This window comes from Trichomycterus rosablanca, chromosome 25, assembly GCF_030014385.1.
Source record: "Trichomycterus rosablanca isolate fTriRos1 chromosome 25, fTriRos1.hap1, whole genome shotgun sequence".
In the NCBI taxonomy this organism is placed as follows: Eukaryota; Metazoa; Chordata; class Actinopteri; order Siluriformes; family Trichomycteridae; genus Trichomycterus; species Trichomycterus rosablanca.
The window spans coordinates 14,561,189-14,575,990 of NC_086012.1; the positions used below are offsets into that span (position 1 = coordinate 14,561,189).

Here is a 14,802-nt window from a genome sequence, read left to right on the forward strand (position 1 = left end):
ATCAAAGAGCCTGAGCTTCAGAATTTGACTCTCAGCAGTACTACCAACAAGGTCAGATAGTATTTCTCCTCCCTGTCACTGAGTAGTGAAGGTACATGTAGAACATAGTGTGATGTTCTGTGTGCACAGTGCTGGTCTGCAGCCATAATTGGGGGAGCAAGCACCAAAGGGATTGTTAGAAGGAATCAGTAGAGGCTTTTACAAATAAATATTATAATATGTAGTTTTAATACATTTGTACAGGTTAGTTCTAGCTGCCAAATTTAACTGAGTTATAGAATACCAATTTAATAGTCTGCTCTGTGCATCATATATCTATAAGCAAACTATTACATGACCGGCTTGAGGTTCAGATTTATGTAATGTCATTTTAAAGTTCCTGTCAATGCCTTACTTAACCTCAGGCTTGTGAACATGTCTGTCACTGTTCTCATCACTCTCATATCATCGCTATTTAAAAAGCTGTCTTTTCCTTGATGCTAATCAATACGTAATGTGAGAACTAAAAGAAAAATGAATAATGGGCCTGGTATTGATTTCTGACTGACCATGTTCCGTCCACAAGGACTAGAAAAGGCGAACTTAATATGCTTCAAGTGTTTGGGTATTGTGTAACAGATTGTCTATGAGCCTCCTTAAAAGAAACACCATAATAGTATTTAGTAACGATCTGACCCAGATTATTAACAAAACTAAACATTTATCACAGTGAACCAGTATAGGAAATCTTGATATTGTCATTTGCAGAGATTACAATAAACCAGCTGTGAGGAAATGTTGTGGCACCTCTGAATGACATATTTTGTTGACTTTTAAAGTAAAGAAAGATATAAACACAACCTTTGCCGTACATTTATTTAAAATAATAAATTTTCTGCCAATGTTCATGCATACTTTCTTTATAAATATAAAAATAGTAAGAGTGACTCCCCTAAGTCAGTATTTAATAAAACTGTGCAAACAAAGTCTTTTTTTTTATTGTTTTAGGAATTTTTACCCACTCTACCCTGCAGAACACTTCAGGTTCTGAGATATTCTGGGCTGCCTCGAGTGCACAGCATGTTTAAAATCTGCCCACTGATTTTCACCAAGTTCAGGTCAGGGACTGTAAACGCCATTCCAAAAGCGTTATCCTGTGTTTCCTAAATTGGCACTTGCTTCTAAAAATGCCTCTGGCTCATCTAGACGTTGTCTTACACACTTTTTTACACACTTAACTTCCAAGGTTTTCCTTAACTATCATTTATTTATGTCAGTTAGGAGAGGGGATGTTTAGCTGTAAATACTTAGATATATTCTTATAGGTTTTCTCTGCTTCAAAACCATCAATTAGCTTCATTTTAAGATCATTGTCATTTTAGAGGAGATTATTGTTGTTGTGTGTTCGCACAAGGATTGGTCTTAAATTTTGATTTGAAATTCTTAACCCACCTAACATGTTAAGCATGAAGTACGATACTACTTGTATTCAAACTTTTATTATTCATCAAATATTAAGTACCTTAAAATATATCATACAAAATATGGCAAAGGTGGTGTTTACTTTTACTTTTAACTTGAAAAAGTCATGATTGTTTTTTAATGAAATGCAGGATCATAATGGCCATTAAATGTGTCTGTTTGAGGTGAAAAAAGCTGAAGGATACAAACCTGTATTATGTATGCTGTATGTGTATTTTTAACCCAGCAGATCCCATCATATTTTATAATAACAGTAACTTTTTGAACATCAAAACATGGTGTATGTAAACCTAAACTGTACATGTTTTCCCTTTTTATAGAACATATTACAGCAAAACAAAATGGCATTGATACACACAGTAATTAATTCAGAGTAAACAAAGGCAATAAATTATATTAATGAATAAAATAAAAATGGACAGCATTATCTCTCAGGATTGATACCAGATTAATCAAATGGATTTATTACAATGCCACAATTAAATGAGACAAAGAGAGTGAATCACAGGAAGTAGTAAAGTGAAGTTTCGTTAATTAAAAGTGTTGTGTTCATTTAATTTCCATCCCCATCATTTTTGAGTTATGCTATTGACATTTACAAGAGACAACTCTTCACACGCATAACATGCTGTGCTAACAACAAAAAAGGTTGAAAGGGCTTTATTAGTGGTATAAAGTAGTATTAAAATGGGGAGTTCTGAATAAATGACTATGATCTTAATTCCATATGGATAAGGAAAAAAGGATTATGAAACAGCAAAGCGGTAAAGCTGCTGAAGCCGGACCCATATTTGAATTTAATTTAATTATAATTAAGTTACTGAGAAACTCCTGACATCCTCTGGGAGAAGCAATTTTTATACTGAACGTTTCTTCTCAAAAGGGAATAAAGCTCTGCACTGATTCTACTGTAAATTTTAATTAATTAACAGAAGTGCAAAGTGAGTGTTTATCAGCAGAAACCATTTACAAAGAGACAGGTCATTTGGGAGTCATCTTTGCAAATCTAATCTCGGAAAAAGTCCCAGTTTACAAAATGTCTTGGGATTTGGGAAACCTTTAGAGGCAGTGACTTACTGACCAGAGGGGCCACACTTTGCGGCATCTCTCATTAATGCTACAAAAGCAGCTCTGGAGATGATAGAAGTGGAGTTAAGGAGTCAATACTAGGCTGTACATGGCAGATGCAGGAAACACTGTAACTTCATATTTAGCTCTGTCTGATCTATGATTAGTTCTTTACATTTGTCTCATGCTGTCATATATTTTCCCCCTTAATAAACAAAACTGAATTCTAGAAATGTAAATCCTTAGAAGGATTGTTATAGTTCACAGAAAAGGCAGTACTTTGGGGTCAATGTGGGATAAGAAGACACTTAAAATAGCTAAAACACACCCAGAGAAGTGCATTCTGTAAACAATATTAAGTCTATTAGGATTTGACCTGTCAACAAGGTTTTTCAGCTCCAACTACATACTCCTATACTAGACTTTGGGGATTCTGGATTTTATAAACATTTATGTTGGTTGGGTCAAAATAAAAGCTAAAGAGTAAATATGTAACTCCCTGTAATATAACCAGCATTGTGAGCATTAAACACTTTCCATTTATATTGAAATCAGTGACCCATCTGCAGTTAAACCCATATATATTTATTATTACTTCGAACCGAGGTAAAATTAAACCTTTCAGAAAGCACCCTTATTTATCTTTTATCACAGTGCAGTTTGTGAGAATTATAATTGACCTCTTTAAAAAAAATGTACACACTACCTTTTAAATGTAATTGTCTGCATATTAATCTCTACTATATCTTCTCTAGTTTGAGACAATAGCATGCCCTGTCAACCCTGCATTAAAAAACAGAGTGACTGTCGATACAACACATGCATTAATAATGAGGACCTCTGAGATTATGGGAGAGGGAATTGGCTTGCTTTCATACTTTAACCTTACAGATAAACATGATTCACCTCTTCCACAGTCTCTTCCATACTCTGGGGTTTCCTGCTAATCTAGACCGTCTACTCATCTCAGTCAGATTACTGTTGTTCATCAGGCTATTAGTCCTGGTTATGATCTGGAGAGACGTGGGTCACGGATACCATGCACTCCTGACTGCTTTGAGTCTTCCTCAGGCTGGTGTACAGCCAATCATCTAGATTGCTTACCAGTTTATTTGATGGGCTGGTGTCCACTACACTATGCATGTAGTTTTTGTCTATAGTGTCCTTCTCGAAGTGATATATATTTTCTGGATTCTGAATGTCAGCATCCATATGTGTGTGCCATTGGCTATGTCCTGTAGCAGTACCACAGTCTTCCAGTATCCCAAAACTATCCATGGCATTGTCTTGTGAAGGGGTAGAAAACAGCATGATGGGATGCCCCTCTATTGCTGACTTAAGTCGAGGACTAGTATTGTTACTGCTGTTGTTTGAGTTGTCCTCAGGTGCCGGACCAGAGCCTTGTTCTTCTGGTGATTCTGTGCTTTCATTGGTTGCTCCCTCGCTGACCTCCTCGTCTGCAGCACTAGCAATACGTGGAAGGGTACTGTGGTATCGTGTATCCAGTGGGTAATTGGCACTGTCACCCCTCCGCAAAGTGTAGCTACGCTGTCGCTCCAGGGAGTATCGTGCACCTCCAGGGTCGCTGTACTGCTTGGTGCGTTGCCACTGCTTGCGCAGGTGAATCCGTGAGCGATGCCGGTGGCGCAGCAAAGGTGAACTTTGCTGATCAAACTGAGGATCGTGACGTAGGAATTCATTAAAAAGTGCCTCTGTCCTTTCATCAATGCTGTAGTCTCTGCGACGGAAGTGTTTCCTGGCTTTGGTTTGAGCCTGTAGTTCGGGCGTGTCTCTGACTAAGGTGCTTGGTTCACTTTGTGGTACAGTAGAAGGAGCCTCTGACTCTGTGCTAATGCTGCCTTCCGATGCCTCTTCTTCCAACTCCTCTTTAAACAGCCGAGTCTCAAAACTCTCACAGACCGTCTCCTTCCGGCCAGAATTAGTGAAGAATCGACGACGTTCTGATGCTGTCTTACCAGGATTGCTCCCAAACAGGCGCAGTTCCTCAGGTGCCTTGCATGGAGCCTCGATGGAAGCGTAGCCGCTGTCCATCTGCAGAAGCTTCCGGCTTCCAGCTTCACTGTCGGCGCCTCTCTCCGAATCCACGCTATTCCTGCCATTCCGCCTACTACTTCCTTCTCTAATCACGTCATCATATGGCAGCTCGTTATCCTCGTCAATGTCATCATCGATGTCTTGTGATTGGTAACTTGTCAAGCCTGTTCTAGAGGCACCAGGGCCTCCTAGCGAAGAGACACTGTCAGCATCACTACGTGTGGAGTCTCTGTCATTGCTGCTAAGGTCTGAGGACGCATACTGTTCCAGTGATGCACGTAGGTTCCAGATGTCCCGGTACATGTTGGGATGATCTAGGCTCTCCTGTCTTGTCATCAAACCAAACTCCAAAGTTCCTTCATGGCTAATGCCTTCACCTCCTGTTGCTCCTAATATGTGCTCATTATTCTCCCCATTTTCTTCTACTTCATTTTTCACCTGAGACCTAATGGACTGCGGGATCTTTTGTTCTATTTGAGCCCGGCTGTCTTCAGCTCCAGGGTTGACCTCCAAAACAGCCTTCACCTCTAATCTGTGGGGTATGAAAGCAAGGTAAAGACAAATTAAATGGCTGTAGCAGTAGGAGCTGAATTATACCGGTCATTTGTAACAAGGCAGCATTAGTCAGCGTAAGCAGCTTTTTAACTGATGGCATGATTATAAATGTGGTGCCAGGAGTCCTTTCTGTTCTACCTAATCATAAATGATTACCTTGTTCATCGTTTCCATTGATAAATAGAACTGCACCTAAAATATCTGGTATATAACATTCTTTGAGAGATTAAATACTTTACCACTGTTGTTAGTTAACTGGAATAAATAACAATTTTAAAGTAGTGCCCAGACTATCAACGCTAATGCAGGAGGCCATAAGTCATGTAAGTAAAAGTGCTGTACCTGCTGAGTGGGGCTGGCGGCATCGAACAGCTTACACTTGATGTTTCCAAGGATCTGGCTGAGAGTCGTCTTGGGGGTTCAGTGTTTGGGTGATTGGAAAGGGCACACAACAAAAAATCCCTTCCTCCGTTTGCCACTTGCTGCTGGGAATCCTCCTCCGCCTGATCTAGAGTCTCACTTGCTGCCCTTTGCCTCTGAAATGCTCTCCTCCTAGGAGAACCTGTGACAGACGGAGGCACTGAGAATGTAAGTGAGAAAGCAAAAGCCTCTAATTTCCTATTACATTATGTTTGGTAATGTTGCAGGGGAAAAAAATAAAGGTATGCACACAAGGAACAGAAAAGACCACGTCATCATGAGTTCAGCCTGTCTGAGCTGTGTGGTTGACCGGTGCTGTAGTGATGACAGGATGTAATAGGATCTAGAGCTCATTAGAAAGAAATGATCATGTCATATTTGCTGACCTGTCATGTCATGTTTAGCATAATACAATTGTTACATCATTCATTAGCAAGCAGAACGTCTCTATCGTTCCTGCTCTGTCTGCGCCTACTCCTGAGCTTACTGTCAGCCTTCATTTAGTTATCAGCAGAGCTACTCTACCTACACACGTTATTGATCCAGGAATGATTGGTCTCAAAGGCCTTTTCATTGAACCATGCGTAGTGCTTAAGCCTGACTTTCCAATAAGTGTTGTGTTGCTCTTGAATAAAATTTCCCAGTTGAGTCATCAGGGAACACAGTCAACATTTTTTCTCTCATTTGCTCTCAAAAACTTCACTATGTATACTGGTTTAACTGTTTTATAAACCTGAGTATGGCAAACATGGTTCCTAAAACTTTTCTAAGAACTGAAAGGAAAAACAATTCAATAGAGTAATCACTGGTGTAATTACAATTGAATTTCCAGTATGGTGTAATACCGGTATTATAATATGTGCTAATGTGTACTTTTCATGATACAAGCAAAGCCAGCCACCCTTTTTAATCATGCAATATTGATGAATACATGGTTTCACACTGTGATAGATGACATTACGTTCGCTCATTACGACCACTACTTTCCACAGACAGCAACAGCATTCTGAGTGCCAAAACATGTGTACACTGGTTTGATTGGTGTAGAGTTTTGTGCTCCCATGTGTTCAATTGAGTTACGATCTGGTGTGTGTATAAAAACAATAGCATAAAATTTCTTTTATTTTCACACGTATAAACCATTCAGTGATGTCTCATTTCCTGTGGATGGAAACAAAATATTAGAAAGATATGAATTCCCCTACAATATAATGTTTCAATACACTGACCAGGCAATTAGCCAGAATCGGGTTTGTATCACTTTGCAGTTACCCTTCACTGCAAGATGACAAGTATGCTCAAATTGTGCCAGAGATATGCCCTGCATAGTATAACATAGCTAGTGGTCCTCTCACTGCAGGAGTCACGCATTTAGACCACAAATACACTTCGCTTGTCAAATATATGGTGAAACATTCCTTATCTGAGCATTTTAATTATTGCAATGTCTGTAGACCAGTACCTATGGTTGCAGTTCTAACCTTGGGGTCTGGGCACCATGTGGGCTCGCCTAAGAGACTCAGGAGTTAACATGGGGCTGTTAACATCCAGCCCCATGCACTAAAGGGTTCGATGCACTGTGTGTTGTGACATGTTGTTGTGTTGTGGCACCTCATCACCAGTATTTAAATGACCTACAATTCGAGCTAAAGGACAGTACAGCATTGAGAGAGCTTCTCTTGATCCATACCGGATGCCATAGTGTTCATGTCCACTGGCATCAATGAATCTTGGCCAGCCAACAGTCTGTTGGCAGTTTGTGGTTGTCCTTCCTCAGATCACTGTCAGTGGGACCACTGTGAGCACTTGCCGTTTTTGAGATACTTCAACCAAGTCACAATCAAAATAGGACTGTAATGCACATTTTGGAGGGATTGTCCTAATGCTTTAGCTCAAAAATAGCGTAATTATGTTTCCATTAAACATTATTGTCTTGATTTAATAATGACTTGATTGTTCTACAAAGAATGACCAGGTTAATACAGCACTCCTCACCTCTCATGTCCAGACTGGCTGCTCTGTTCCTGCTATGTAACTTCCACTTTTTGATGGTAAAGTACGGGCTGGCTCCTTCCAGACTTGCATGGCGCCTCAGTCGGGACAAAAAGTGAAGCATGCTGCCCTGCCCTGAAGACGAGCCACCTACTCCTATAGCTGTTTCATGTGGTTCTGCTGCTGGGCTGAACACATGGTCACCCTCCATCCTTAAACCAGCACTTCCCATCCCGTCCATCTGAGAAAAAGGTAGACATGGTAAATAGTTTTGCATCACAAATGCTTTGTGCAACATATGACTGGCAAGCAAGAGCTTTGGACTAAAGACAAAACTAAATTTCTGCCTTTTTCACTTTTAAGCCTTGCAGTCTGGGAGATGTGCAAAGTTTTCCTCAATAGGAGACCAGTGCTGCAGAGTAATGAGGTAAGTCTGATGCAGGTAAAGAAGTTCAGGTAGTGGTGACTTATAAGTGAAGATATAAAGTGCCACTTTTCGCCAGTTCTTCAGAAAAGTCTACTTTTACAACAATATGGTGGCTTAAAGGTATAATAAGAACTGATCTGGTACTCACTGTCCTTGATCTTGGTGTTTCAGAGCTGCCTTCACAAGTTATGGAAGAAAAACTGGTGTCTAGTACAGAGTTTAGCGTGTCTCCAGGCAGTGCACAACTTGGGTTCTCAGGTGGGGTACTCTCACCAGTCTACAGACACACAAATCCAAGTATTGATGCTTTCTTATAGAATACAAGTGTTCAAGCATTCAATGTGTATCCCATGGTAAAACATGTTGCTATGTGTATATTTTGTCATAATTTTAGAAAACTTATAATAATATGGCAAATAAGTGGCCATATATGGGTGCCTAGGTGGTGCAGCGGGATATTCCGCTAGCACACCAGTGCTGGGGTTCTAAATTCCCCAAAATTGGCAGTGCCTGCAGCAGACAAAATTGCTATTGGGGGGAAAAAAACAAGTAAAAAGAGGGCAGGATCTTTAATTGTCTGTCTAAGGACCCTGGTTGGTTGGCTACGGTAAAATTAGAAGAAAAAGTGGGGAAAAGGCACAAATAAAATAACAAAAAGTGGCCAAATATGAAAACTCTCTTATGGATGTACGTGAACTTTTGACCTTGATGTCTCTTAAGCGAAGCGTGTGCACATACAGTACGCATTATAGATGAATTAACTTGAAGCAAACCACTGACCCCTATTTTAAGTGGACCAGCTATCAGTACCCAGACTCACTAAAATTGGAAGGAAAGGACCTGGTGCATTAAACCACCATTACCAACAAACAAGCACATAGCAAATGCTGAATGGTGCACATTAAACACACATTTTCTCACCTACACGCCACACTTATGCAATTTTTGTGCTCTAAAATGGCTTTGGAATGGAGCGTACCGATGTGATTACACGTGTGTTACCTGAAATATAGAAATGGAAGGTTTGTGATGCTGTTCTCGCAGGGTGATGCTATTCTTTGGTGAATCACACTCCATGATGGTCAGGATGTTTAGCGCTGGAGTGGGGATGTGTAGGTGGGTCAAACGAGCCTTTTTCAGATGGTGGAAGTCACCCTCTGTAAGAGTATACCTGAGTGAGAGAGGAACAAACGTTATCTAAATGATTTAAAGGAGGCCAGCTTGAAGCTGAAGCTTTACAGGCCTATTTCCAGAGATGCAATGTCATAAAATATAAGTACTTTATTGCTGTATTTAAGTATTATATATAGCTTACTACATTTTAACACTCATTCTAGAATTAAACCAGCTTTTTAATTTGTTAACAGACTTATAGACATTTTAAATTGCACTGAGGAGTTTGATCCATAAGCTGTCTTCAGCAGTAGTGAGCAAACCAAAGCTCTAAAAGTAGACTTACAATTTCATTTATCTCTATTAAGGGTTTTTGAAGGCACTCTCATCCCTTTTGTATTGGGCATGTTGCTTATTCAATATCAAGCAGTAGCTACATTATTTTATATACATGAGCTAACAGATGTCCAGACTGACCAGAGTCGCTCTAATCCATACAAGTTAAAGCAATGCTATCCTTTCAACCCAGAGAATGGACCTATACATGCTCTCTTGGACTCCTGATCCACAATTTTGCTGCGCTACTGTCACAATTTTTTGAGACAAATCATTTTAACACCATATATATATTTTTTTAATTATATTAATAATCATTTTTTATCCCCCAGTCTAGTCATGTCCATTTACCCTGATTGCGTCCTCTATACTGATTCGACCCTTCATCGCTGACTGAGGATGCCTCTCAACTGACATACGCCCCCTCCAGTATGCACAGTCAGTACAGATAGTGCATTTTTCACCTGCACGAGTTGAGTTCATATACTTGACGGGCACTGTGCACGGAGGGCCACACCCCCATCAGCATTATTCCTCAGCCCTGTGCAGGCGCCATCAGTCAGCCAGCAGGGGCCGCAGTCGCACCAGTTATGAGGACCTATGATCCGACTAACAACCCTGAACAACAGCCAATCGTTGTTCATACTGCCGCCCAGCCTAGTCGGAAAGGCAGAGCTGAGATTCGATACGATGTATTCGAAACCCCAATTCTGGTGAGCTAGCGTACTTTACCGCTGCACCACCTGAGCGGGAACACCATATTTTTGGTCCTTGTTTTTTTATTCTTGATTTAACACAGTTTGCCACATTCATTACACTGCCTGACCTTCGACCTTTTTCCTGGTCCTTCTTGTTCTGCTCGTACATAGCCGCCTCGTTGAAGGAAACACGCCGGCCCGTGTACACCGCGGACTGGAATCGTTCTGTGTCTGCTTCACCGTGACAGCTGGAGGAGGCCAGAGTGTCTGCACTCTCCATCCTGATGGTAATATCTGAAAAACATGAAGAAACAAGAACATGAACAAATGTAAATTATGCACCGGTCCTAACTGAACTAATTGTCTTTATAGTTTGTTCTGTAAAACAAACATTACAAAGCTAATGGAGAAGCATGTAGTTGGGATTCTATACAAAATTGACCACACTGTTGTTCATGTTTTATTCATTTGTTAGGGACATGTACATAAAGACCATCCATTCTTGTATCTCAGTATATGTCATATATATTTAGTCCTTACCTTGAGTAGGCTGACTTTCCTCCACATATGTGGTGTTGGTTTTCTCCAGATCATCACTCGCTCTAAACAATTACACACAAATTGCAAAACAAAAATGAATTATAATTATTATACTTTCAACTCAGTAACTAACACAGAATAAATCTGCTTTATGGCCACCAAAGTCTTTGTTCACTGACAAAATATGCATACAGTATGTTTTTACATACACTATATGTCCAAAGGTATGCAGACACGCCTTTGAATGATTAAGTTGAGGTGTCATTGCCAACAAATGTGTAAAATGAATTATATAAAATATGTAATATTTTTCTAACTTTGTGACAACAGTTTGGGAGAAGCCCATAAAGAAGCCTGGTGTAAGGAAATTCTAATGAACTGCAAAGAACACTATCAAAGAAAATACTGCCTAAATTTCATAACAACAATAATAAACAGTCATGAGAGATCACCTGGAGTAACGGCGTCCACTCTGACAGCAGCGATGGCAGCAGATGAGGAGGACAGAGAGCAGGACCAGTGTTCCTCCAGCAAACATAGACAGCATCACCAACAGCAGCGCATAGTTCTCCTGCCTAGCTGAGGCCACCGGTACATCCTACACACACACACAGAGTTCATATAACAAATCAGAAAAGTAAAAAACTATAAGGGTCTTATCCATTAGTATTCACATAATAAACACAAAATGGTGTAAACAAAACAAACCAAACCTTTAAATGATGTTTAAAAAGTATTTACACCCCTGCAACTGCAACTCATGCAGTATACACCAAAACAAAAACATTAAAAACAAGTAGAGTATCCAAACGTAAAATAGAACCACCTTGGCAACTCTAACAACCTCCACTGTTCAGAAAAGGCTTTCCACAAATTTGTGTCTGTTGGAATTTGTGCCCACCAATCAAAAGAGCATTTCAACCAATATTTGTGCATGGGGGACTGAAACAGAATTGTGTCTTTCTAGAAATGTTGCCACAAAGTTTAAAGCATCTCATTAATTTAAAATAATTTAATGTATACACATTTAGCAATGAATGAAATTGAAAATTTTGAACTCTACTAGTTGGGGTGTCCGTATACTTTTGGCCATATAGTCTACATTGTGTGGAAACACATTTAAGTGTACTTTGTGTGTGTGCGTGTGCGTGTGCGTGTGTGTGTGTGTGTGTGTGTGTGTAAAACTGTGAGGCATCAGAGATCAGAGAGTGTGAGAGATAAGGGGAAGCACATGCAGCTGTTTGGTCTAAAGGTGCTCGTCCAGATGTGTCCCTGGTACGGTGTTATTAAATGGGCTTTCCATGGCAAAATCTGACAAAGCATGTGATACCAGGAGAAAAAATTCCTGCATTTTCATTATTTTAGATAACTTCATGGAAAAAAGCAGATAATGCTATGTGCTAGTCTGTCACTGAGATCTCATCTTGAGTTTAAATCTCAGCTGAGCTTTTGACTGACTGGGTATCCATACACTCACATAACATCACAGCTTTTCAACAGGGTTTCAGTTAGGTGACCGTGATGGAACAAGAAGTATTGCAGATAGAAAATGCATCAACTTTTAATTACCGTGGACTCACTTACAAATCAAAAGCTACATTTAAAGCTTAGAACTGACAGGAGAGTAAAATCTCATGAAATAATGTTATGAACAAATAGAAATTCAGACAGGAACACCATCTGTACACCCACAAGGATTTAAACACTGCCTGGAAAAGCAATGGAGCAAAAAATATCTTCCAAACAGCCTTATGCTGCAATTCCCAACTGCTTCTTTATTACCAAAATCAGTTAATTACGCTATGAAATGGTCCCTCAAGCAGTCTGCAAAAACAGCTCGTTATAGCCTTTATTTCAGTATTAAATATAACTTGTACTTTTTAAAATTCATTTATTTATGTTTTTCTTCTATCTGGTAGAGGATGGATGACTGCTGACACCTAGAAACACTGGGCACAAGTAAGTACAACACCCTAGACAGGGCACCAATTCATTGTAGGGCAACACACACACTCACTCTGTCAAGGGGCAAACTTGTTCATTTTATGCATTTTTTGGGGGTTGGTGGGGAAACCTGTAGGAAACCCCAACAGACAGAGACATGTGAAACTTCTCTCAGACAGTAATGATCAAATGCAAATCTGCAGCTATGTACCTGTGTTACTGTGTGGCACCTACTGTACCAGCTGAAGCCTGACTGCTTCATTAAGCGTCTTTGAGTATCTTGAAAAGCGCTATATAAATAAAATGTATTATTATTATTATTATTATGTAAACTATTTAAAGTTCACAGTGTTATTAAACCTAAAATCCGATGCATCTTGACACCAATTAAAAGAACAATTATAATTACATTTGCACTTCACAGTTAATTAATAAGTTCTGGCTCATAAGCCTGAGTCTGTGGTCTGTAATTAAATCGGCAATGAGATCCTATATTTAATTTTGCAGCTCATTTGAATAAAAAATGAGGGCAACAGCTACTAATTTTAGCATTTAGGGCTATAGTGATGGATGCTAGTCACCAGTGGTTTCGAGAAGCAGAGGAAAATGTGCATGGTAGATGTGCAAGGTAAGTATTAATTTTACTTGTTCTTTGATGTTTGTGACATATCCCAGCATTAGCCAAAGTCCAAAAGCGGCAAGATATTAGGGCTGATATTAACCAATGCCTGATTAGATTTTATATATTTTATATATTATCTTTGATCTTATCCACTGACATTATAATAGTATATCTAGCAATCAAAAATGAGCCGTATAAGCATAACAAATTTCTGGTTTACTGTTTTTAAGCTAGTTAAAGTGTTGTCAAAATGAATTTGCCACTTCTTACGTTTTTCTATTTGCATTTGTGTCACAATAACAAAAGGGGGTCTTTTTACAAAATGTAAAACAACATATATGAAAACAATAAAACACAAAACACAGTTTTATTTAGACCTCACAAATGCTTGTTTGATTGACTAGACAAAAGTCTTGTATTTGAAGCTGGAGTGGGTACTTAGCAGGGGTCTTAGACTATACGACTGTTTGGGAACACTGATCTACAAGGATGGATTTAGAGCAAGAAACACTATAGGCTATATTACACTATAACACACTGTGACATTTCATCTCACTAAAACAACATCATTCCTTTCACGCCATTCAGTCCTTTATTGGGTGCAGTTAAAGCTGCACCGAATGATAACATCGCTTAACTTCACGACTCAGGCAGATAGGAGTTCTGACAGTAATGTAGGCAGCAACTCTGGTGAGCGAGATAAATAAAAGAAAAGTCATACAGCGAGAGAGGAATTCCTTTAGGCCATCTCTAGCATTTTAAGCTGCTGTATTGTGATGCAGAATTCAGGCTTAAAATGCAGGTTTTAAAGCAGAATATAGATGATGAGCTGGTTTCATAATAAAGCGAAATGATTAGCATGGAGTCTTTACTAAGAAATGGCAAAGCTCATCAATTTGTTCATGTTCACTAAATACTTTGTCCTGCTCAGTGTTCTGATGGGTCTGCCACCACTTGAGAACATGTGGAATACACCGTAAAGAGGAAACATTACATGGTAAGGATTCATGGTGCAACCTCATAATGAAAGACTATCAAGTATGGATTTTTTTACATGATTGCAGCAGCTCAGCCCTGTTTCTGGAGATCTTGTTTCAACTTTGATCTGGCTTAACTTGATTTGATTGTTGACAAAACAGCCCAGATGTTTCTGTTCTTGAAAGTTGTAACTGGGCATGTTCTACGTTCTGGTTTAGAAGCATTTTGCATGATGTAAGTCACCTGTAGCCATATTTGCTTCATTTGTTTGTAATTATTGTATTTTCTTATTATAAAAAAGAACATGATAAAATAAGTAAATAAATTAGTGGGAATTACATGCTTTAGCAGTAATAACCCCACTCTAAAAACAGTCCTAATTAAAATAAATAAAATATAAAAATAAATACTTTTAGAGTCACCATTACTTGTTTGCACTAGGCCTGTATTTTGTTGTTTAATTATTTTACAATATTAAAGTAAGTAATATTTGTGTAAGTAAGTACATGTGTAATCATTATTATATGAATGCAGAGGTACTTACTGTGGCGTTCTCCGTGAGGCTGGTCTGCAGTGGTGGCTCATCGCTCATG

The 14,802-nt window shown here is 39.2% G+C and overlaps 1 protein-coding gene across 1 annotated transcript; it reads right to left on the minus strand.

Annotated features, from left to right (window-relative positions):
- Positions 1-3,217: 3,217 nt before the first annotated feature.
- LOC134302697 (voltage-dependent calcium channel beta subunit-associated regulatory protein) lies at positions 3,218-14,802 on the minus strand. The gene is made up of 9 exons (XM_062987876.1): positions 14,754-14,802; positions 11,118-11,263; positions 10,666-10,727; positions 10,254-10,419; positions 8,981-9,149; positions 8,127-8,255; positions 7,555-7,792; positions 5,482-5,701; positions 3,218-5,116 (listed from the first exon to the last, which is right to left on the minus strand). Exons 1-9 carry the CDS (start codon positions 14,799-14,801, stop codon positions 3,526-3,528), a joined length of 2,769 nt encoding a protein of 922 aa, XP_062843946.1. The 5' UTR covers position 14,802; the 3' UTR covers positions 3,218-3,525.